A 23,131-nucleotide genomic window follows, 5' to 3' on the forward strand; every position below is an offset into this window, starting at 1 on the left:
TTTTGACGGCTATCTTTTTCATGCGTCTTCATGAATTTACGTACTGCTAGGGATTATAAAATGTATAATAATTGATAAAGTACTTGCTATATGATGCAATCGTTCATCAGATGATTCGTATGCCAGAGAGTTACTTGGCCCTCTGCCTCTTGTTTTTAAATTTTGCCATGACGATATATAAAGCGCCCTGGAGTACTGTAAGCGTATATGATATCGTTCCGGCTTATTCATGATTAATAAACGATTGACTGCGTTAACGTTTTGCCCTTTGGGTGACCGTGCTAGACACTATTTATAGAGGTATGGTTAATAAGAGGATAGGATGACCTCCTGTTTATAATAGAAAACTGTCATAAAGAATCAGTGCACTAGAAAGATAGTGTTGTGTATCCCATTTTCATCATATCACAGTGCACTGTGTCACTTCGTTTTCCATCAAAGAACATAAAAATTCAAAGGTAAATACTACACACAACATGTTGAAGTGGTTGTCAGCATTGTTTGCAATCATGAAGACAGCAAGCATATAACTACATGTGAATGTACATATATAGCAGACAAAACGTCTGGGTAAGAATCTCCGACACAATGTTCTATACAGTTAAAGTGTGGACTTCTCAACCAAAGTGGTATGGAAGTCGACATTAAACACTGTCCAATATTTTATTGTTGGAGTGAAATAGTTCAAGTTTTATTCAAACTTTAGGCCATTGGCCCATCAGTATATAATACATTTTAAACACAAAGCATGGACAATGTACAGATAATGAAGACAATCATATACCATTATAATACCCTTAATTTGTTTGCCTCATGGATGAATTTTCCTAGTATACACAATTCTTTAACATTATGGACACTCAATAACTCAACGGCTTTAAACACAAATGTTTTTTTTCCAGTAATAGCGTTTGATAAAACGTGATATGAGATTTTGGAATTTAGAACAGACTAATAAAAAATAAAATCCGTCCTCTACTTCAGAGGGGAAGTTACACTGTTTACAATATCTACGTTCTCTAGGTATATTATTATACCTTCCAACTTCTACAGCCAAAGAATGTGTAGATGTACGGATTCGAGTTAAACAAATGCGATATTTCATTGGTATATATTTTGGGAGGTAAAATTGTAATGATTATCCGAAATCAATGATATTTTTTATACAATAAACATTTTGGAGAGTTTTCCATTTAGGCCCTAAGGGATTGTATGCCTTGATCAAAAATTATTTGTTTTATCAATGGTAAAAACACATTTTGCTGAGAAATACATGGATTTAACCAAACATCATGCAGACCTTTATTATTCAATTCATCTTTACTGCTTTAGCCCAGTTGAAATCATTTTTACTACAACATTTTAATAAAAATCTATAGGAAGAGGCAATGATACTCTCAGAGGATGCATAAAGCCAGTGTCCGCCATACCGGCGTTATACCGTGTAATAGCCAGTTTATAGTAAGGGATTGTAAGCGGAGACATAGCTCGGCTTTGTTGTTGTGTGACATCTCTGGTTTCGTAGATAAATCTATTATATCCAGCTTCCATCCCTCAACTCCATTAAAGTCACCCCATTGTAAGCTAGTCTGTATATCATCGACGGGGTCCTGTTTCTCAGGGTTTCGACCCCTCTGCGTTTGAATGGCCTATTTCACGACATTTTATAATTATGTCAATGAACATGACGGTGTATGCGTGCTGGCTGACACGGGAAGCGACGTCCCTGGTTGTAAGTTCAATTCACAATAAAAACGTGGAAATATAAAACCGCCAGCCCTACCATCGGCATGTTGGTAAACAATTTACTAGACAAATTAGGGCATAAAGGGGGAACCTTATCATTTCCACGGAAACATGAAAGTTCACTGAACAGCGTTTCTGAATCGGACCGAGGCTAGTTTGTTATATTACATGCATTGCCATGTTGCGGGCTATCTGCATTTAAAGAAACAATAGGACACACGGCACGATAATAACGTCCTGGTCCTATATTGCCCCAACAGCTCACAATGTGAAGCATCGCTCTCGTTTAAGTTTCTTGTTAGATTTATTTCATCTTTGAAACAGTCCTAACATTTTGTAACGTACAGGCTACACTACCGTGGATATTAGTGATGATACACTAGGATTCTGTACTTATGTTATGATATAATTGATACTGTTACCAGTTTCTCTAGCCCTGGATGTAGCCATGTAAATAAGTCAATGTAAGTGATACAACGATCTAAACATTTCTATTCTCGTCAACAGTACACGCCCCTTTGTTCCTATATTATGACGTATATCACTTGACAGCTCGCCGGGAAGAAAACATGTAGACAATATAGAGCAGGTATGTAAATATAGTATACATCGAAATTATAAGTTGACGATACTTTTATCGAATATCGATTGCTGTAACCCCATTAATTTGTTGTGGAGTCATATTTGTTTTTATGTCGGTAACCCAATAACTTGTGTTTTTTCCTCGGTCCCATTAATTTTGCTTTATTTATAGACTCGTTAACAGTGGTAGGAAACAGCCATCAAGCCACAATAAAAAACGGGACACTCGTTTTTTGTTGTTGCTTGAGGTCTGTTTCCTACCACTGTTGCATAAGGTCACACTGTTGTAACACAAGTTTAGAACTTACCACTCTATTTTCATATACTCAGTTCGTTTTGGCTTGCATGTATTGTCTAGTGATTTTGTTTGTTCATCAGATGTGGAAAGAATTCCTTTGACGATGCATAAATCATCAACATAGGATGCTAGATCCCTCTCGTACCGTTTGGTTACCACAATAGTTAAAACAACGTGATTATCCATGTATAAGTCCCCTATTACTTCCATTTAAAGTTACATTGACGCTACGCGCACCTGTCGACGATGATCCTCATGTATTTTTGGTTTGTATTGACTTGGGGTCGACTTTTTGTATCGTTTAATTACAGACGTTACATTGATAACAGCTAACGGTATTACACAATATAACGGCGAGTAGGACCATTTTACCGACTTCTTGATGTTGTGCTATATTTAGAGTTTAGACTCGCTAAATTCAAAACGCATGATTTATCAGTTATTTCTTTGTTCAATCAATCTGTTGAATTGAAATAGGTCAATAAATAAACAAATAGATATAAATGTAACCAAAACCGAGATACGTACTCCTAACTACTACAAAACACAAAATTCATTTTTTTAACGCTTTAGAAAAAGTCCGTAAAGAGAAAAAAAAAAGAAAAAAAAAAAGGTTTGTTAAACACTGAGTAAAAGTTGAATAAATATGTCACAATCCTGAAAACCTCCATAAATGGGATATATTGTAATCTTGTTTCTACGAGGTAACTGTTAAAAAGCAATTCCTGAAACCTAAAACTATCACTGATTTTAGTGTGTGCTTTTCATTCTAATAATTAATTATCAAACTGTCACTCGTGAAACTAATAACCCATACAAGCAGGTGGTGGAAATTTTAACAGCTTTGTGATAATTTGACGTGTACAAAATAACAAAATCGTTTAACCTAATCTTATAAAAGCATTGACAATTACGAACTTTCTCCTCCCTTAGTTATTTTGATGCCTACTAAGTCAGAGTGACATCGTTAGTCCTGTGACAATAGTTGTCTGCGTGTGTTATATCCATGTAAATCCCTCGGAGATAGACACTGACCGAGCGCGGATTTATAAGCGCTCACCGCAATCGTTTAATGGCCAAGTAAGTTCCCGTTGATCCATCGTTTTCGGACAGGAGTCTACAGATTTTTTAATTTAAATATCTCTTGTCGATGTGATGTCGTAAATTTTGAGTAAGGGTTTATCCCCCTGGATTAAAGCGCCGTGTTTGCCCAGCGGTTTGTCGAGTTTATAGTGGTGTGTTAGGCGTTCTGTTATCACTGTTCGCCTGCTGGCTGTGGTACACACTAGCCTTAACTGCGTGTACGAACCATACATACCTGGACACTTCTTTGTTATTACCTGTGTCGGCGAACCTAAACAACAAGCTATTTAGGATATCTTCTCTATGTTGACGTTTTCAATGGTAAGAACATTTTCAGTATTTGTACTTTTTGTATGATATTCACAATTAATGTTTATTTGCTGTCTCTCATATTATGTTGTAAACACTCGATTTGTACCTCAGAAACGTTCATCCTTCATAGAGATACGATAAACTATCTGGTCAGATATTAACTTATATTGGTGTTAAAGAAAGTGGTGTTTGACATTCTTTCGCTTTCTTGTTATTTTGTTCTTCTTAATTTAGGGTAATTTTATTCATATTATTTAGGTTATTACCCATGCCAAGAACGTGTCTATTGCCTCCTTTTGACTACTGACATTCATTTGTAATCATATTGAGATTGACACAAAAATTTTGCCCGAGATTAAGACATAATACGCGAGCTTTGTATATGACGTTCAGGTAACCTGGTTGATGGGGAGTCTGGATTTGTCCGCTATTTTAGCCCGGAGGTTTCACTGAGCAATGCTCTCTCCACATCTGCTCGTTAGTTGTTTAGACAACTGTAGGGTCCAGACGTCTGTCAGAGAACAGGCACGTACAGTCCTTATACATTGCAGTACAAGATGTTTTAAGTGGTCGCAATTATGTACATAGTGAATATTTACCATTTTACCAGAACATGGCATATCAGTACATATAAAACTACTTAAACATAGGACATACCATTTAGGTTGTTTCGTTTTCTCTATTCCTCTATCCGTGTTATAAACTAGTATTGCAATATTGATAATAATGTATTGCTACAGACTAGCGTACGCATAGTGAAGTGAGAACCTGATACATATAGCTATGTATTGATGATTATGTGTTCACTTTTACACCAATAACCATTGTTCTGACGATGCTGAAATCCCCACTCCAGAGCCCTCCCTACTACTATAAGGAGTAACTGGATGTGTTATTTTTCCCGCTGTAAACTTTGGGTTTCTGATTGAAAAGCTGACCAGTTTATTCATTAATGCATAATTTCTGACTATGATATTATGTGTTTACCATGGTTTAAGATTTGTTCAAAATGTCACGGATCGTTAACTCCGGGATACCTGGTTTCACCTCCGACATGTTATGGGTGTTCGTTCTGTCTCGTTGTTGAAGTAAGATTCCAGATGATTTTCAGCAGAAATCTCTGAAAACACAGTTTTAGTAGAATTTATATATATTTGAAATTTTCTGATTTTAAGTCTCGTCGTTTAATAATCACAAAAAGATATTATACATTGATATAGGATAATTGCTCTATCATCATGATAAATATTTAAAGCAGACTTCAATACAAACGGGTTTACTCTATCCTTCTGTATAACGCTACAAATAGAAAAAAAAATGAAAGTTAGTTTATCATGTTATTTAACACGGCACAATATTTCATAATTTTCAAAATCCGGGCCATATTTCACTGTTCACGTACAATCAAAGAAGCGTTCTATATCTAGGCTTCAATATACACGGAATACTTGTTTACCTACCCCCTTTTTTTATCAAGATATCCGTATTTATTATCTGTGTCATTCATTAATCCTTCGGTGTTTCTCATGTCTTACATATTTTCAGATTTTTATCCATTTGACCCTTTCTCTTTCTTCTCAACTTTGTAAATGTCTATTGAATCTTGTAACTATTCAGAGAATCTTGTTAACGCCAATGAATCTTATGAATATTCAGTGAATCCTGTAAAAGTCTAATGAATTTTATAAACATTCAGTGAATCTTGTAAATATTCAAGGAATCTTATGAATATTCAGTGAATCTTGCAAATATTCAACGAATCTTATGAATATTCAGTGAATCTTGTAAATCTTTGAAAATAGTTTAAATGTCCAATGAATCTTGTTAAGGTCTTGTGAATCTTGAAAATAGATGCCAGGAAGTGAAAAGGTTAACTTAAGATTGATAAAGTCTAGTGAAGTCAAGTGCTGATCTAATTAAATTTGTCAGATATATTCCAGAATGTGTGAATCCTATTGGTGTAAATGTGTTGTGAGACTTGTAAAGATCTAGTAAATCTTGAATATATACACCAGGATTGTATAGTATAATAATAAATCTCGTAAATGTCTAGTCAATAAAATCGGATCTTGTGAAGTTGTAGTGAATCTTGAATGGATTTGGTAATTGTTAGATCAGAGAAAAACACAGTTCGGTTTTATGGTTTTGTCAAATGGAGCCATTTACGTTGCAAAACGTATAAAATGCAGCGTTTGTGTACAGTATGGTAAACTATGAATAAGTGGTTTGATCCACAATGCTCGGTTTACCCTGCCTGTTTCCTTGGTTACATTATAAATGTAGTATGTGAATGTAATAAAACTGAACTTGTATCGTACAAAACATGCCTTGGTCTTAGCAATAGCATGTCAATCTGGTGTTAAGTTTTAAGCATAGTGACGTTCAGAAAGGTTGCCATGTTGTTTGAATTAGAGTTCGCTCGGAGATGTATATAAAGAAGTCACATTTTCCAAACCGGAAGTGTCAAATTTCGCCATGCATACAGCGGATCTATCATCCCTAAGGAACTAAACCTTCAAGTGTCGTCATGGATAATATCCCTCGGCATGATACAGTACTGTCCCTCTACACCCTCTATCTTTCTTTATCTGCCTTATAAAAACCGCTTACTCGTCTAAGTTTCACAATTGTTAGGTTTTATGTGTGTGGAATGGATGTTGGCCTTTTGGGTTTACTCGTCTCGTCAAAGTTTATAAAACAACAGTAGATAACTAAGGAGTTGTGAGCTTCGGGTATTAGATTTGTCGGGGTATTTCGACCCTATCTGTACGTGTGTACATGGAGGTTACCGGGGTAACGTGTCATTAGGGGCCAGTACACCCGGCTACATCCCTACCCCCTGGTATTTTGGTTTTAAGTGAACACGAACCGGTTTTTAAGTGTCCTCTCTCCTCGCCATTATTGAAGCCTCGTTCTATCACCGTGTTGTCTGAGTTCGTTCACATGGCAGAATATCATTTATAAACTCTAGTGATTTCTATCGTACTGGTAAAGTATTTAATATTTACTTTTCATGATTACATATACGTAATTGTAGGATTTCCTCCTAAATGATTCATGCCAGATCGTCCCTATGAAATACCCCGGACACCAACAACTTCAGAGAGAAATCAATAAAGCTTAGCGATCATAAAATATGGACATCATCTACGGTAATACTAATTTAAATATAATCCATCACACAAAAATGTCCCTATCCATAAAAAGGGGGGTAGTCAGGAAGGGAGTCGCCTGTTTAGACTAAAACCAATGTCTGGCGAGTTGAGACTGTTTAATGTAACTTTCTCATTGCAAATATTCCACTTTCAATCGCTGTATCATTAGACATTAAATAATTTATTATTTGAAATCAATGTTTAAGTTCTAGAGGCCCTTTCATATAAATTCTGTTCATTTTATCCTGCTGTACTAGTGTGGCTGTGATACTGTTTGTTTGCATGATACAAACCATTAAAACGTGGATGAGGTTAGAGGCAGGTTACACCCGGTATGTAGGACTAGCCGGAGGACAGGTTCTGTGTTATTTGATACTGGACAGGTACAATAGCAAGGCAAACTTGATCCTCTGTTTCTATGTATTATATGTAGCAAACTTTCAGATAATTTTAACTTCTTATTTTATTATAAATTTATTTTTGGTAGGAAGGTATTGTGCCTCCATATGTCTGTTTGAATGTTTTCTCTTTTAATTATGTTTAAATTTCTTATAATAAAATTCATCATATCACATACATCTTTCCCGAGACAGTATAATGCTATACCTACTGTCAATAAGCAAGATTCTCACATTCGTGTTAAGCTGATAGCCAGAATGGCCGTTTACCAAACATAGGTTGCTTAGGTTATTTGCCTTACAATAAAGACTACAATGACGTGAAATCTTACACTCCTTTACATTAAATATATTTTATCATTTCTGAACTCATATTTCTACATCCGTTTGTATACTGATCGTTACATCTCATATGACCTATTGTTACCAGACAATGTTTGGACTTTTTTAGCAGGAACAACACGAGTTATCAAGCTTTAGATAATACACAAGTGATAGGGAGGATAATGTTGTAAATCCACATGGACTTGAATCTCAAAACCTTCAGAGACCACTGCGGTTTTATATCACTTGGAAATGGCAATTCTAGAGCTAACACATGCAAAAAGGCACCGACTCACGGAGGTGGGATTTTAGCAGTTCAAAACCAATCGGTCGCAAGGTCGTCAATTTGGTGAATGTGGATAATTTTTTGCTGATCGCACGGCCCTCGAGCCGGCGAAGTAGTGTCATGGCTTGTAATTGTCATTTTACTATGTCGCTTCCTTTCCTGTTTCGGAAGAATCATCTTGTCATTTCTTCCATCTTACAAAAGAGTAAGAATTCAGGAGCAGAAATGCCAACTCTGTAACACAAAATGATATATTATTCAACCAAATGAGTTAAGCGACCTAATTGTATTTGTTCCTCAGTATAAGATTAAATCAGCAATGATTTGTTCGTCGGTAAAATATAACCCAATGATTGGTTGTTATTCAGTAAAACATAACCTGATAATTTATGGGGGTTTTCAATATAATCTAATGGTTAAATGTAAATTCATGACCTATTCTGGGTTAGATTTGGCTACCTGCTAATCTTTATTTGAGAGTTATCAATTTTTGACAGAAACATTGTACTTTGTTTCAAAGACATGTGGCTGTTTTTACTCTCCTACTTTGTTTAGAATATAACACTTGTTATAAGTGTTATAAATACAATGCAGCAACGAATCTGCTTGTTTATAAATAAATCATGCATGATTTTCATTTAACTAGAGTTAATTTGGCATTTTTTTTTAATATTTGAAAATCAACTAACGAGCGATATATTAATAAACGACAATCAAGTTATGGCACTTCCTTTTCACCACACTTTTTATTGCATTGTGTTGTGAAACGACGACGCAAGACGCGTAGGAATATTCCGGATGAGATAAGTTTGCTAATTAATATGCAATAAAAATCACAGCTATGTTTACGGCTTGATAACCCTATTTATTTTTTATAATACTTCAGACATTTTGGTATTGGACGCCTGTCGTATTTTTTTGGGTTCGTAAATTTAACCACTCGTAATATTGAATCACCGGTTATGGTACTACATCTCGGATGAGTTTCCACGATGGAGGAAAATGAAGTAAAGCGGTGGCAATTTTCAAACCGTCACATTCCATAGTTCCTGATTTCACCAATCAGAGTAACAGATTGTACAACCAACCAATTGATAAAAATGTCGATTTTAACGTACACCTCTGCTGTTTAATGGATATCCAGTGGTAGCAAATGTTTACGTTTGCAAGCAGTCTGAATTTTAATTTTCAATTGATCTTTAATCTTTATAATCTCTTTAGACAAAATTCGCGTTTGGATATTTTCTCGCTAATTTACTCAGCGCAAAAACCCCAACATTTCCACGTCGCGAAAATTTCGAGTCCTACTCAGTATAACGGATAAAATAAATAATTCAAATTTCATCTCATGTTGTAAAAAAACACCTTACCTCATACAATTTTTGACTTTCATACAACGTTTCAATTAGATTATTCAAGTTGTAACAATCTTAGTGAATATTCCGATTGAAAGTAATTACTTAAAACAACATATTATAATGTTAGCGACCGCCTTTTGTTTCGAGTAGAAAACAATGTTCATATGTATAATGTGAATACCTATATTTTGATGGTATAGTCTTGACAGCTATGGTTTAATCGTTTACCGACATTAGTACACTGTTCATTCATACATTACAAACACAGTAAATCTTCCATTCCGAATGACATTGTGTCCTTCAAATGTAAATACACTAACAAGCATTAGTCTGCATGTTTAAAAAACTTGAAAGAATGTATAACATCTAAAATTTCAATAAATTTTAACATTGAAAAAAATCCTGATTTCACCTAAAAAAATCCTTTGGCATTAAGACATATATGTTAAAATCTGTCATTAGATACACATAACCGATAATTAACGGAGTTGTAATTTAACATAAAATCAACGTGAAATGTATCGGCGTAAACCTAATATCATTGAATCATTATTATGTATTAGGGACTGTAGCTGTGGTATCGTCACACACACTCTTCTACATTGTATATGTGTTATCTCCCTCAGTATTTACACAAAGGGATACTATATATCATCTCGTCACACAGACCCGAGCTATTTAGTCCAGTTCCTGCTAACCTAATCAACCTTTCTAAGGGAGTTCAATGTATCAACATTGATGACAACCAATTAAGTTATGGATATGATTTACCTGGTGCCACCCTGAATTATTAGTAGCGAATGTATATTGTCTGTATACAATGTATATTGTCTGTATACAATGTATGATATAATCTTCTCTCTACCTGAATTCTGACCTTTTCAAGAGATGAATAAATTCTATTATTTCAAAAAGACATATAAAGAATTCAAATATCTTTTGGATATTTTTAGGAACATTTAAAAAAAAAAACTATATACCTTGCGAATATCCAATCCCGAAAATATTTTTTGGAGAAAATTAATTTACTGTTGTATCTTACAATGTAATCTTGCATATTAACAATCTCTCCAGCACAAATAACGGTGTAATACCTGCGGATTTTTCTCAATCTGTGCATTACATCAGATCAGAAATCGACTTAATAATCATGAATTCTAAGACATAACTATCCCTATCAAATTATCCAAACATCCGGACTGGTATGCGAGGTTGCTCTCCCTATACAATATACAGCACACAACACTGATCGCCTCTTATCTTCGTGATATAGGCGTGCATTCATTGATGTTGATTCAATCTACTTCCGGTTGTTGAAAAACATGGCTGTAGTTCTTGAAACCTTAAACTTGGCAGGAGTATATGAATGTCAATGTGTTTGATTTTATCACGTTCTATAATTCCGTACCGTATGTTAAGATGCTGTTCCACATTTCTGTATTCGTCTAATCAGACATGCTCTATAAGAACTCGGCTGGATTACGCATTTATGTTTGATGAAAAAAATAAAACTTACAATATTAAAACGTGTCTGCATGAAACCTGACATGTATAAAAACTCTCCACAAGTGAGTCATTTATTATGAAACTCGGAATGTTTGAGCATTCATTTCTGCATTCTGAGCACTACAACTATTTAGTTGGCGCCCCCGTGTTATCTACCCCGAACCATCAATTAACATAGCTCTACGGGTCTGTAGTGCAGGTGCAGAGATGTCCCGATCAATCACTCTGGGTTTGTCACAACTTAAATTCTAAATTAAACATATTTCTTTCGAGCAAGTTTTCAGATATTATCTTGTACTTCTTAAGATTCTCCAAAGGGTTTTTTCCATCAATTTGTATATCAATTTCTGTGTATTTTGCCGTTCTATTTCGCTTTCTAACGTATGCTTTACCATTGCAATCAGTCTAAAACATGTACAGCATCAGGTGGACGGGTCTATTTGTCATGTGTCATAAACGTTATCTGGTGTAGTTTATTTTTAAAAGATTTGTTTCTAATGAAATATTGTAAAATAAAAATTCGGATAACCTTATCAATAATAAAGGGAAAGTATCAAAATGCTTCATGAGAACGGTATTTTAACATTCATTAAAATTTTCGAAAAAAAATATCCTTTAGATCAATAATAGCTGTTTATGTAGTTTATGTAGTTTGATCATTTTTGTTTGTGAATCTTCTAAAAAACGAAATAAAGAATTGATGGATTGGTGCTTATAATTGCAGCAGTATTCATTTAAGCGGAAAATCATTTCTACATGTTGCAAGAAACAATAACACGTCAAAACTGTTAGCGTATCAATATAATAATTGCAGCTCTACAAAATAATCAGGGCCCGTGTTCATAAAACTGTTTTTCATGTTTAGCATGATTTCTGTGCTCAAGCCGACTCTCTCGTAATCTTGTTAAATCGTCTCAGTAACATGGTCAAACAGACAAGTGTAAAGACTGATAACAATAATCAGCTTAAGGTCTTTCAAAATGTCTCGCATATCATTGACAAAATAGTATTTTTTATTTATTTATCACTTGCACAAGAAATGGGGTTTGAGCACAGACGCTTGGTTTGATCATGAGAAAGGCTTCATGAATGTGTGTACAGAATGTTTGACTGTTTTGCTTGGGAACTAAATAAGGTTACATAGTTATTAAATGTCATTTTCACTCAAGGATGACGTAAAAGGTCCGAAGGCTTATGTCCAGTAAGGTACATATCTCATAGCAATGTTGTGACAACCGCGACCATTATCTGTGACTCTCACTGATATAATGGAATCATGTGATAAAGCCATAATTGAATGTCTTTGTTGATTATTGTGTTACCGTGATATCTATATATAAAGGATACAGATACGTTACGTCAGGGGTACACATAGGTGCCCTACCGCACACCACAAAGGCACGGCTGTGATACGCTGCTGCAACTCTCCTGTATGCATGCTTGTCTGGTCGGGGGTTCTGATTCTTATCGGGGAGTCTGTCGGGCTGTCTGTGACTGGAGCAAAACAAGCAGTACCTTCAAATGATTTAAACTTAAGTATACATAAACATGCTATACGTGTCGTGCAACGGTAAAAAGATCAATTTATGGAATCTTAATGACAATTGTGCGCACAATGACGAGACAATTTATAGAAAAATGTGAAAACGACTGCTCCAGATCGTAAAACAAACCCGTGTTCATGTGTCATATTCTTTGTGAATTGTTTTCTCAATTTCTCAAGTAAAAAGTAATGCTGTTTATATTGTTCATTTTGTATGTCATAGCTCATAGGGTATATGCGCTTTGTTACCTGTCTATTTGAGATACTGCGGAAAGAGAATGCAGGAAAGGAAGCACTAGACATATATCCGGGTGTTCCGAAAATAGTAAAAACACTCATTTAAAAATTCAATAATATAAGGATTTTATGGTAACAATTTAGAGCGAATCACTTCAAATGGAACTTATACGAGTTTATCATAACTAATTAGAAAATAAGATTATGATAAGAACAAATCATCAGTAGTTTTATTATACAATATTGCGTTTATAAATGTATACATGTGTAGGCTTCGTGTATGTTAGTTCTACAACAAACCTTAACTTTGCAACTTTAGCAAACAGAGTGACGCCCATCTCCTGAGAGCCTGTCCCCGAAGTACCCATCCCTGGACCCCAAGGTCTACACCTCTGATCAACTGAGTGACATATTACGTCTATATCAGCAATGCCTGCTGAACAGTCTTAGATAGCTAAATAGCTTTATCAAAACCCGTATCTACAAAATCACTCCTGAACGACCTCTACTTATCGGAGTTTGCAATTTACCGGCGAAGGAAATTACGCAAGGCAGTAAAATGGATTTGATGGGTCCAGGACTTAAATTACGGTACATAAAAAACGTGTAGATAGAAAACAGAAGTGTTGGAGATAAGACGTATGTTAAGATTTATGCGGCTTTCGCCTGTACTTCTTCTCACCAACCCGGATCAGGTTAATAAAAAAAAACAAAAGTAAGCGAGGTCAAAGTTTAAACGCGATTTATTCACAACGATGCGTACGTTTGCAATCTCTCTCCCGTCTGTAACACCGTTAAGGTTATTTTGGTTATACCACGACAAGTATAGGAGACAAATTACCGGTCAAAATGGCATGTTTATTGCTGGGACTGCCGATTGTTTTTGCTGAGTAGTGTAACTCCGTAATGTATAACAGTGTCGAGTGTCGTTGCTAAATTATTGCCGTCATCTTTACAAAATAATAAGTCCTCGTATATCTTCTATTCTCACTGAAAAGCTGTCTACTCTTTTTTTCTGTCTTTGTATCTTTTTTCAAATGTGTAACGATGTATCTTTACTATCTATAGTACCAAAGTTGTATATCTGCAGATATATCAAACAATAATTCACGTTAACATGATTAAGTTTGATCGGTGTCATATCTTTTCAACATTATAGTGATATATTGTAGATGTTTGCTCTAGATATTCAAAGACATAAGTAATTGCCATGTCAGCACGAGATAGTTAGAGACATCAGTAATTGTGATGTCAGCACGATATAATTAGAGACATCAGTAATTGTAGTGTTAGCCAAGATAGTTAGAGATATCAGTAATTGTAGTGTTAGTTAGAGACATCAGTAATTGTAATGTTAGTCCGAGATATCAGTACAATGTAATTGTAATATTAGTTAGAGACATCAGTAATTTTCATGTTAGTCCGAGATAGTTAGAGACATCAATAATTGTAATGTTAGTTAGAGACATCAGTAATTTTCATGTTAGTTAGAGACATCATTAATTGTAATGTTAGTTAGAGACATCAGTAATTGTAATGTTAGTTAGAGACATCAGTAATTGTAATGTTAGTTAGAGACATCAGTAATTGTNGTGTTAGCCCGAGATACATGTAGTTAGAGACATCAGTAATTGTAGTGTTAGCCCGAGATACATGTAGTTAGAGACATCAGTAATTGTAGTGTTAGCCCGAGATACATGTAGTTAGAGACATCAGTAATTGTAGTGTTAGCCCGAGATACATGTAGTTAGAGACATCAGTAATTGTAGTGTTAGCCCGAGATACATGTAGTTAGAGACATCAGTAATTGTAGTGTTAGCCCGAGATACATGTAGTTAGAGACATCAGTAATTGTAGTGTTAGCCCGAGATACATGTAGTTAGAGACATCAGTAATTGTAGTGTTAGCCCGAGATACATGTAGTTAGAGACATCAGTAATTGTAGTGTTAGCCCGAGATACATGTAGTTAGAGACATCAGTAATTGTAGTGTTAGCCCGAGATACATGTAGTTAGAGACATCAGTAATTGTAGTGTTAGCCCGAGATACATGTAGTTAGAGACATCAGTAATTGTAGTGTTAGCCCGAGATACATGTAGTTAGAGACATCAGTAATTGTAGTGTTAGCCCGAGATACATGTAGTTAGAGACATCAGTAATTGTAGTGTTAGCCCGAGATACATGTAGTTAGAGACATCAGTAATTGTAGTGTTAGCCCGAGATACATGTAGTTAGAGACATCAGTAATTGTAGTGTTAGCCCGAGATACATGTAGTTAGAGACATCAGTAATTGTAGTGTTAGCCCGAGATACATGTAGTTAGAGACATCAGTAATTGTAGTGTTAGCCCGAGATACATGTAGTTAGAGACATCAGTAATTGTAGTGTTAGCCCGAGATACATGTAGTTAGAGACATCAGTAATTGTAGTGTTAGCCCGAGATACATGTAGTTAGAGACATCAGTAATTGTAGTGTTAGCCCGAGATACATGTAGTTAGAGACATCAGTAATTGTAGTGTTAGCCCGAGATACATGTAGTTAGAGACATCAGTAATTGTAGTGTTAGCCCGAGATACATGTAGTTAGAGACATCAGTAATTGTAGTGTTAGCCCGAGATACATGTAGTTAGAGACATCAGTAATTGTAGTGTTAGCCCGAGATACATGTAGTTAGAGACATCAGTAATTGTAGTGTTAGCCCGAGATACATGTAGTTAGAGACATCAGTAATTGTAGTGTTAGCCCGAGATACATGTAGTTAGAGACATCAGTAATTGTAGTGTTAGCCCGAGATACATGTAGTTAGAGACATCAGTAATTGTAGTGTTAGCCCGAGATACATGTAGTTAGAGACATCAGTAATTGTAGTGTTAGCCCGAGATACATGTAGTTAGAGACATCAGTAATTGTAGTGTTAGCCCGAGATACATGTAGTTAGAGACATCAGTAATTGTAGTGTTAGCCCGAGATACATGTAGTTAGAGACATCAGTAATTGTAGTGTTAGCCCGAGATACATGTAGTTAGAGACATCAGTAATTGTAGTGTTAGCCCGAGATATTAAGAGACATCATTTATTGTTACGTTAGGCCGCGACAGTAACAAACATCATTTATTGTTACGTTAGGCCGCGACAGTAACAAACACCTGTTATTGTTACGTCAGGCCGCGACAGTAACAAACATCTGTTATTGTTACGTTAGGCCGCGACACTAACAAACATCATTTATTGTTACGTTAGGCCGCGACAGTAACAAACATCTGTTATTGTTACGTTAGGCCGCGATAGTAACAAACATCTGTTATTGTTACGTTAGACCGACATAGTTAGAGACATCAGTAATTGTCTTGATAGGCCGACATAGTTAGCGACATCAGTAATTGTTACGTCGGTCCGAGATAGTTACAAACATAATGTATTGTCTTGTTAGGCCGACATAGTTAGAGACATCATTAATCGTCTTGTCGGAAATCAAATTTTTGTCTATGTTATGTTTTTTTCGTGAAAGTGTCGTCGCGTTTAACCATTGGCATGACCATTGGTGACGTAAATGTGAGTGGGTAATTAATATCGGTCGATATAAGATTTACATGGTGGAATAGTTTGGATCTGCATGTATCTGTCTCACAACATCATATTCCTCGAGTTAGACTATAGAGCGTGACGTAGAACATGACACTGTTATGACGTACATGTACATGTATGTTCAGTATCCTAGTCGAAGGTTAACACTTCAGAGATTTCCTGTTTTATTTGATATGTGGAACCCAGACTGTAGTTTGGTGAATATGTACCGCTTTGTACTACAGTGAGATAATCCTTTGATATTACGGGTCTAACTGGAAGTAGGTATGTAGTAAAATAGCCGGAGGACCCGGTCCGTGTGTGATCTGTCACCAAATACACTAACTTTACCCTCTTATAGATTAAATCTAAGTACCGTGATTGGACATCTATAAATCCCCGTGTCGCCATTTCTAATGAGATGTTCTCTCCTGATAGTCGATTTGTCCCTAAACACAGCACATTGCACGACTAGTTGTAATCCCCACCCGTCACTTTCTCCTAGCCTTTCAATATACTGTCGTACATAGTTGACGCCCAGCCCGGCTTTGTTAGCAGGGTATGTTAAATGGCGTCGGAACAAAAACACCTTGTCGCTTTAAGACTAACACTTGAAGTGAAATCTTTGTCAAAAGCATTCAACACAGCGCTGTCAAGACGCTATAAGAAGCTAGAAAAGAACAAATATTTTGAGAGCCCGTCTTTATATGCTTTTGTGAAGAGATCAAATTTGCTATTGACAATTTTCTACCTGGCTTTCTTTTCTCCATTACAGGTGTGTTAAAGGACTATCTCAAGCGAAAAAACAGTGTTTAGTGCCACAAAGAAGAGGGGAAGTTAATACACTGGAGACCATACAGACTGTCTCTATATGATGGGGCCATCGCCAGGCATGAAAAGCTGAGAAATGACGGACTGGGGGCTACTATAAGGCCGTGACTGAGGGACAAAGGACCAGTCAGCTCTAACACAAGGGCCAACGTACCCCGCCAGCACTCGCCCGTACCGCGCCGCACCGCTATCAAATATCCCCGGTAAGAGGCCCGTAATGATAGCTTGTCAGTCGCAGCCGTCATACCCCGCTTCAGCCTATTTACCCAGCCGGTATATACACACTTCCCTACCCGTGAACTGTCGGCTTCGTCAAGACACTGAACATTTTTCTACCTGGATGAATGATTACCTATAGGTCATATGCAGTCATTTTGCTTCGATAGAAAAAAAAACGAATAAGAAAAAATAAACATAATTGGATTTTTTAAATGTTCTTTCATCCGTATGTTTGTAGAGATTTTCAATCATCTAACGCAGTCTTATAGTGTTGAGCGTATTTCATATCACAATGCAAGTGTTGCCAGTCTGTTTGACATGATTTATCGCGAGCATACAACGAGTGTCTCACATCTAACTGGCCAAGAGAGCAATTTAGCTGGATAATATTTTTGACTGGAGAGATAATTATAGGCTTGTGTACGATCGGCCGTTATTGACAATGGGGCCTATGTAGACTCGTCACAACTCGGTATTTCTTCATTGTTAGGCGAACGGTCGAGGTCCTCATATCGCAAATACACTGCCAAGCAACACAGGAAAAGCCAACGGAGTATAGAGACGAAAGTTTTCGTTATACTTCTGGTTGCTACGAAGCTCGGACAAGTCCATTATATATACAATGAACGATAGCGAGGGATAGTTAAGACTTTGTTTAGAAGAACCGCTGACATCCAAGGGAAGAGAGCGAGATTGTGTTAAAAAGCCCCGAGAAAAGGAGATAAGTGAAGTGAACGTACATCGGTCGCCTAAAAGGAATTCTCGTAAACAGTTAAGCCAGACGTTGGCGTTCATAAGTAAACAGAGTGTGTGAAGCGCTGCTGATAGCGAGGTCTACCCGGTACGTACCCGATCGTCCGGAATAATGACGGGTCGTCCGTGGCTTACCTGTCAGCCTTCATAACATTTAAATGGATATTGTTCTTGCCACGACAAACACCATATCATGGTCAATTACTCCGGAACAACGACGCCATTTTAGGCCGCTTGCACAGTTCAGGAATCATACTATCGCAAGCCTATAAGGTAATTCGATGGCGGAACAAATGAATAGTTCATGAACAATTGTTACTCTGAGCTTCTTTATACGACTTCCCTAGCATTTTTTGTATTGGTTTTTATCGGACTAGTATTAAGTACAAGACTTGGTGCCGAACACTGACAGGAGTGGTGTATAGCGCTTATGGTTTGGATGTCCAGTCGATGACAGACCGCCAACATATTCGGACTGTGATACCAGTCATGTCTGACAATATGTTTGAGTTTAGGGAGGTACGAGAGCCTCTTCGAACCAACTGTAGTCATGTTCCCAACTCATGGTACTTCAAAGGACATGTGCATACGGCTTCCCTAGCAGTGTGTACGGTACTTATTATTTTTGTGCTCATACTTGGATGTGTAGGTAATGGAATCGTTCTTCTTTCTGCTCTAAAATGGAAGAAGTTACGGACGAACTTTGATGTATTGGTGCTTAATTTAGCAGGAGCAGATTTCCTAACATGCACGTGTCTAGCTCCGATATTTATGTTCCTCTTGTATTCGGACCCGCCAACTCCCGTAACGTTCTGCGGGAGTATCCTGTTTATGGGCACTGTCAGTGGGATGCTGTCTCTTTTGACCTTGGTAGCCATTGCCCTCCATCGTCTGTCCCGTGTGATAGGACGAGCAAGAGGCTCATTAACGTTAAAACGTACAGGGATAATTCTAGGGATGATCTGGATTGTGAGCCTGTCGGTGTCCCTAGGCGGGACCATTCACGTGACACTGGACTGGAATGGACAATTAGGAACGTGCCAACCTATTATCAACAGCCCAAATCGCTTTCAACAAAATTTTGTCTTATTCTTTTTAGCACCAGTGGTAATAGTGAGTTTCTCAGTTATTACTCTCTCGTACTTTGTTATCTGTTGGACAGTACAGAAACAGGGAAGGTTTAGTCCTGAGAGTGGGTCAACCCCGAGATTCCCCGGAGATACTCACGACAGCCAAACCTCGGAATTCCTCAGGGACAGTCCACAAAAGGCCTGTAGCCCCGTTCCCCGCCATTGTTGTACGTGTCCCAGCCAACGCTTTGTGAACAAGGACAACAAGGCACTGACAATGTGTCTGGTGGTCATCTTTACAATCGGACTCTGCTGGGGACCGTTGATTACTTCACAGTTTGTCGAAATCATCACAGGAGAGTCCATTATTCTCTATCAAGTGAAATTATGTGGAATCGCTTTAGTGTTTCTCAATAGTGCCCTTAACCCTTATATCTACGCCCAACATATTGGTCAAATGAAGCACAGGTACAGCAGATGCTTCAATAGTCTAGTCACGTGCAAATCAGTCAGTCAGCGAGGGGTTTCAAGACTACCTCGTGGTGGGCAATTAGGAGTGGACATATCTAATATGAAACGGACTAAGTCCGGTCGTGGTGGCGGTGGCGGGGGTTCCACGGAAAATACTAAAACCGCCGCCTTAGTGCCTAGTGGCAACATTAAAAAACTTATTGAAAAGTGTGTTTCAACGTCAACCCCCACCGTGATTCAGAGCAATGTATACCGAAACAATCTGCTCCTTCATACCAACAAATGCAAACACCACACCCTCTGTCCCCGGGTGACGGGCTGTGGTACGTACTTTGTGGACGAGGGTTCAAGGGGTGTGGTCAACGGCTCGTGCAGCCAAACAACATCCAAGGAAAGTCAGAGTTTAATGGAGGATCAATGATACCAGCATTATAATGACTGGGGTTGTGACGTCATAAATAGCCGAGTTCAAAGTTTAATGTGTTGCTACAAAGTGTCTATAGTACGAAAGTAACTGTTTGGTGACCTTACTTTCGTATTACATAGAGTTCGTGTTGACCTTTGTGACCGAATGTGAATGTTTTATTGTGTAATAGAATCTTAACATGAAGGTTGTCTTGTGACACAATGGATTGTGTGCTTACATTAATGACGTATTGATGTAGGTAATGTATGAAATATTTATGGAACGTACTAAATGTTTATATTTACCACACGTTAACGTGTGGTGGTGAATATAGGCGTTTATCTTCTGTTCGCACGTTCGATGTGTCATTTATATGTGTTAGACGGATTTTTTGCAATATATGTGTGGATAGGTGTGTGGATAGGTGTTGATGGGTATTTTGTGGATGGCTGCGATAATGTCGCCTGATTGGAATATTACACAATATCTAATCAAATCTGCCATATTTTCATTTTCTTTAACGCGACACAGTATTACAACCCGATGTGAATAACTTAAATCAAAACAGATCGTTCCAAAAACAGGCAAAACTGATTATTACAAAATCGTTGAAATATTTCCCATCGAGATCATTACATTCTGAAATAACAAGAAGAGGGAATCTCTTATATACTTCACAGTTAATATTATAGACAGTTTATTCCAATGCATGTGGTTAAATTTCAATTACTTTTCCTGTGTTTGATTGGGTATTAGAATGTCGGGAAGCGATGTGAACAGTTTATAGCCGGTATAGGTGTGCACTGCAGCGGTATAAACGATCTTAACGGAGGCTTTCATAGACATATTTCAGCCTCCTCAATGGAGAGTCCCCTTTGTGTGGTGTAATTCACCATACACATTTGCACCATCGCCGTCCATTAAAAATCACTTATTTTTAAAATTGAACGATTCAAACAATTTCATGTTTTGAATATTATATTAGATAAACAGATCTTTTGGCTTTTCAAATTCATGTAGTTATGTACAATATTTTAGATACATATATTTCTTTACCAGAGGAGATCATATTTAGCAAAGCAATTGAAGCAAAATATGTCTTTCTTGTAGATTTTTTTCCGAACAAATGGTCGTCGGAGAAAAATGATTGAAAACATATTTTGAATTCTCCAGGCAGCGCTTAATTTTAATCGGCACTGTTTTGAATATACGGCAAATGAACAAACATGTTTGTACAAGGTACTGTGTTGTGTTTGGTGTCGCTTATAAAAGGGACGAAGGCTGTGCATATGACCCTGCATTAATTACCGCCACAGATAGCCAGTCAATATTTGGGTAGTACTACGTTGTCCCGGGTATAGCTCTCAGACTCAATTCACCTCCCCCTCCACACTTACAGGCGCTTTAATGTCTTTGTTTGTCTTTAAGATGAATATATGAATATTAATGGGAACGGTGGACAGGTTACATCCTTCAGTACAAACAGAAAATGAGTGGTTGGTTCTGTAGAGCTTGGTTGACGCCGTAATATAACTCATAAGGTTAAAATGATTTCTCGTTCGCCCTTAGGATTACTACATGGGGGAAATAGCACTTTACCAGATCTTATGTCGGCGCGTTACTGCGTGTCCACATAACAGAAGTACAGATCCAAGGTTGCTATAGATTTGTAGTGTTACTTTACTAAAACTAATCGCTGCTGCGTTGCTTTGGTTAATAAATCGTATAGCGAAATCTGCAAAAATACCGTTACTGCGAAAATAGCCACACCTACAGTAAATCTGAGATTATTTCGTTGATATATATATCTGTTGTGTGAGAGTATTAAATTGCTATTGTATCTTATTCAGAGTGTGAAAAATACATGTATGTCTTATATAATAACAAGTATAAGAGAGTATTGAGTTGATGTATATCTGATGTCAGATAGTATTAATTTGATATTTGTCTGATGTCAGTATTATCAATTTGATATTTGTCTGATGTCAAAGGGTATTAAGTTGATATTTGTCTGGTGTCAGAGGGTATTAAGTTGATATGTGTCTGATGTCAGAGGGTATTAAGTTGATATTTGTCTGATGTCAGAGGCTATCAAGTTGATATTTTCTGATTTCAGAGGTTATTAAGTTGATATTTGTCTGATGTCAGTATTATTAATTTGATATTTGTCTGATGTCAGTATTATCAATTTGATATTTGTCTGATGTCAGATAGTATTAAGTTGATATTTGTTTGATGTCAGAGGGTATTAAGTTGATATTTGTCTGATGTCAGATAGTATTAAGTTGATATTTGTCTGATGTCAGAGGGTATTAAGTTGATATGTGTCTGATGTCAGATAGTATTAAGTTGATATTTGTCTGATGTCACTATTATTTATTTGATATATGTCTGATGTCAGAGGGTATTAAGTTGATATTTGTCTGATGTCAGAGGCTATCAAGTTGATATTTGTCTGATTTCAGAGGTTATTAAGTTGATATTTGTCTGATGTCAGTATTATTAATTTGATATTTGTCTGATGTCAGTATTATCAATTTGATATTTGTCTGATGTCAGATAGTATTTAAGTTGATATTCGTCTGCTGACAGTAATATTGTTTTATTATATTTCTGATGTCAGAGAGTTTTAAGTTGATATTTGTCTGATGTCCGAGGGTATTAATTTAATATGTGTCTGATATCAGAGAGCTTTAAGTCGATATTTGTCTGATGTCAGTATTATTAAGAAAGTATTAAATTGATGTAAGAGCGGGAGCGAGTACTACATGTATATGTTTGAGGTCAATGTTAATATGTGCTTGATGTCAAAGAGTAATAAGTCGGATATCAGAAAGTGTGATGTTGAGAAATGTTGATGTCAGAGAGTATTGAGTTGAGAATTTAAACGACCTAAACTATTTACAGAGCAAATTGGTGCAAGAACACGTTGTGTAATAGAGATTTTTGTGTTCATTTCAAAAGATAAAAAAATAAATCTTAATAATA

At 36.7% G+C, this 23,131-nt stretch overlaps 1 protein-coding gene across 2 annotated transcripts; it reads left to right on the forward strand.

Annotated features, from left to right (window-relative positions):
- Nucleotides 1-2,317: 2,317 nt before the first annotated feature.
- LOC110441323 (probable G-protein coupled receptor 75) lies at nt 2,318-23,131 on the forward strand. 2 transcript variants are annotated; one of them, XM_021484437.1, is made up of 2 exons: nt 2,318-2,335; nt 17,169-23,131. In XM_021484437.1, exon 2 carries the CDS (start codon nt 18,647-18,649, stop codon nt 20,156-20,158), a length of 1,512 nt encoding a protein of 503 aa, XP_021340112.1. In that variant the 5' UTR covers nt 2,318-2,335; nt 17,169-18,646; the 3' UTR covers nt 20,159-23,131. The 2 variants fall into 2 exon arrangements, with proteins under 2 accessions (XP_021340112.1, XP_021340111.1); XM_021484436.1 differs by lacking the exon at nt 2,318-2,335 and adding an exon at nt 3,853-4,030.

Source organism: Mizuhopecten yessoensis, unplaced genomic scaffold (assembly GCF_002113885.1).
Source record: "Mizuhopecten yessoensis strain PY_sf001 unplaced genomic scaffold, ASM211388v2 scaffold715867, whole genome shotgun sequence".
NCBI classification, from domain to species: domain Eukaryota; kingdom Metazoa; phylum Mollusca; class Bivalvia; order Pectinida; family Pectinidae; genus Mizuhopecten; species Mizuhopecten yessoensis.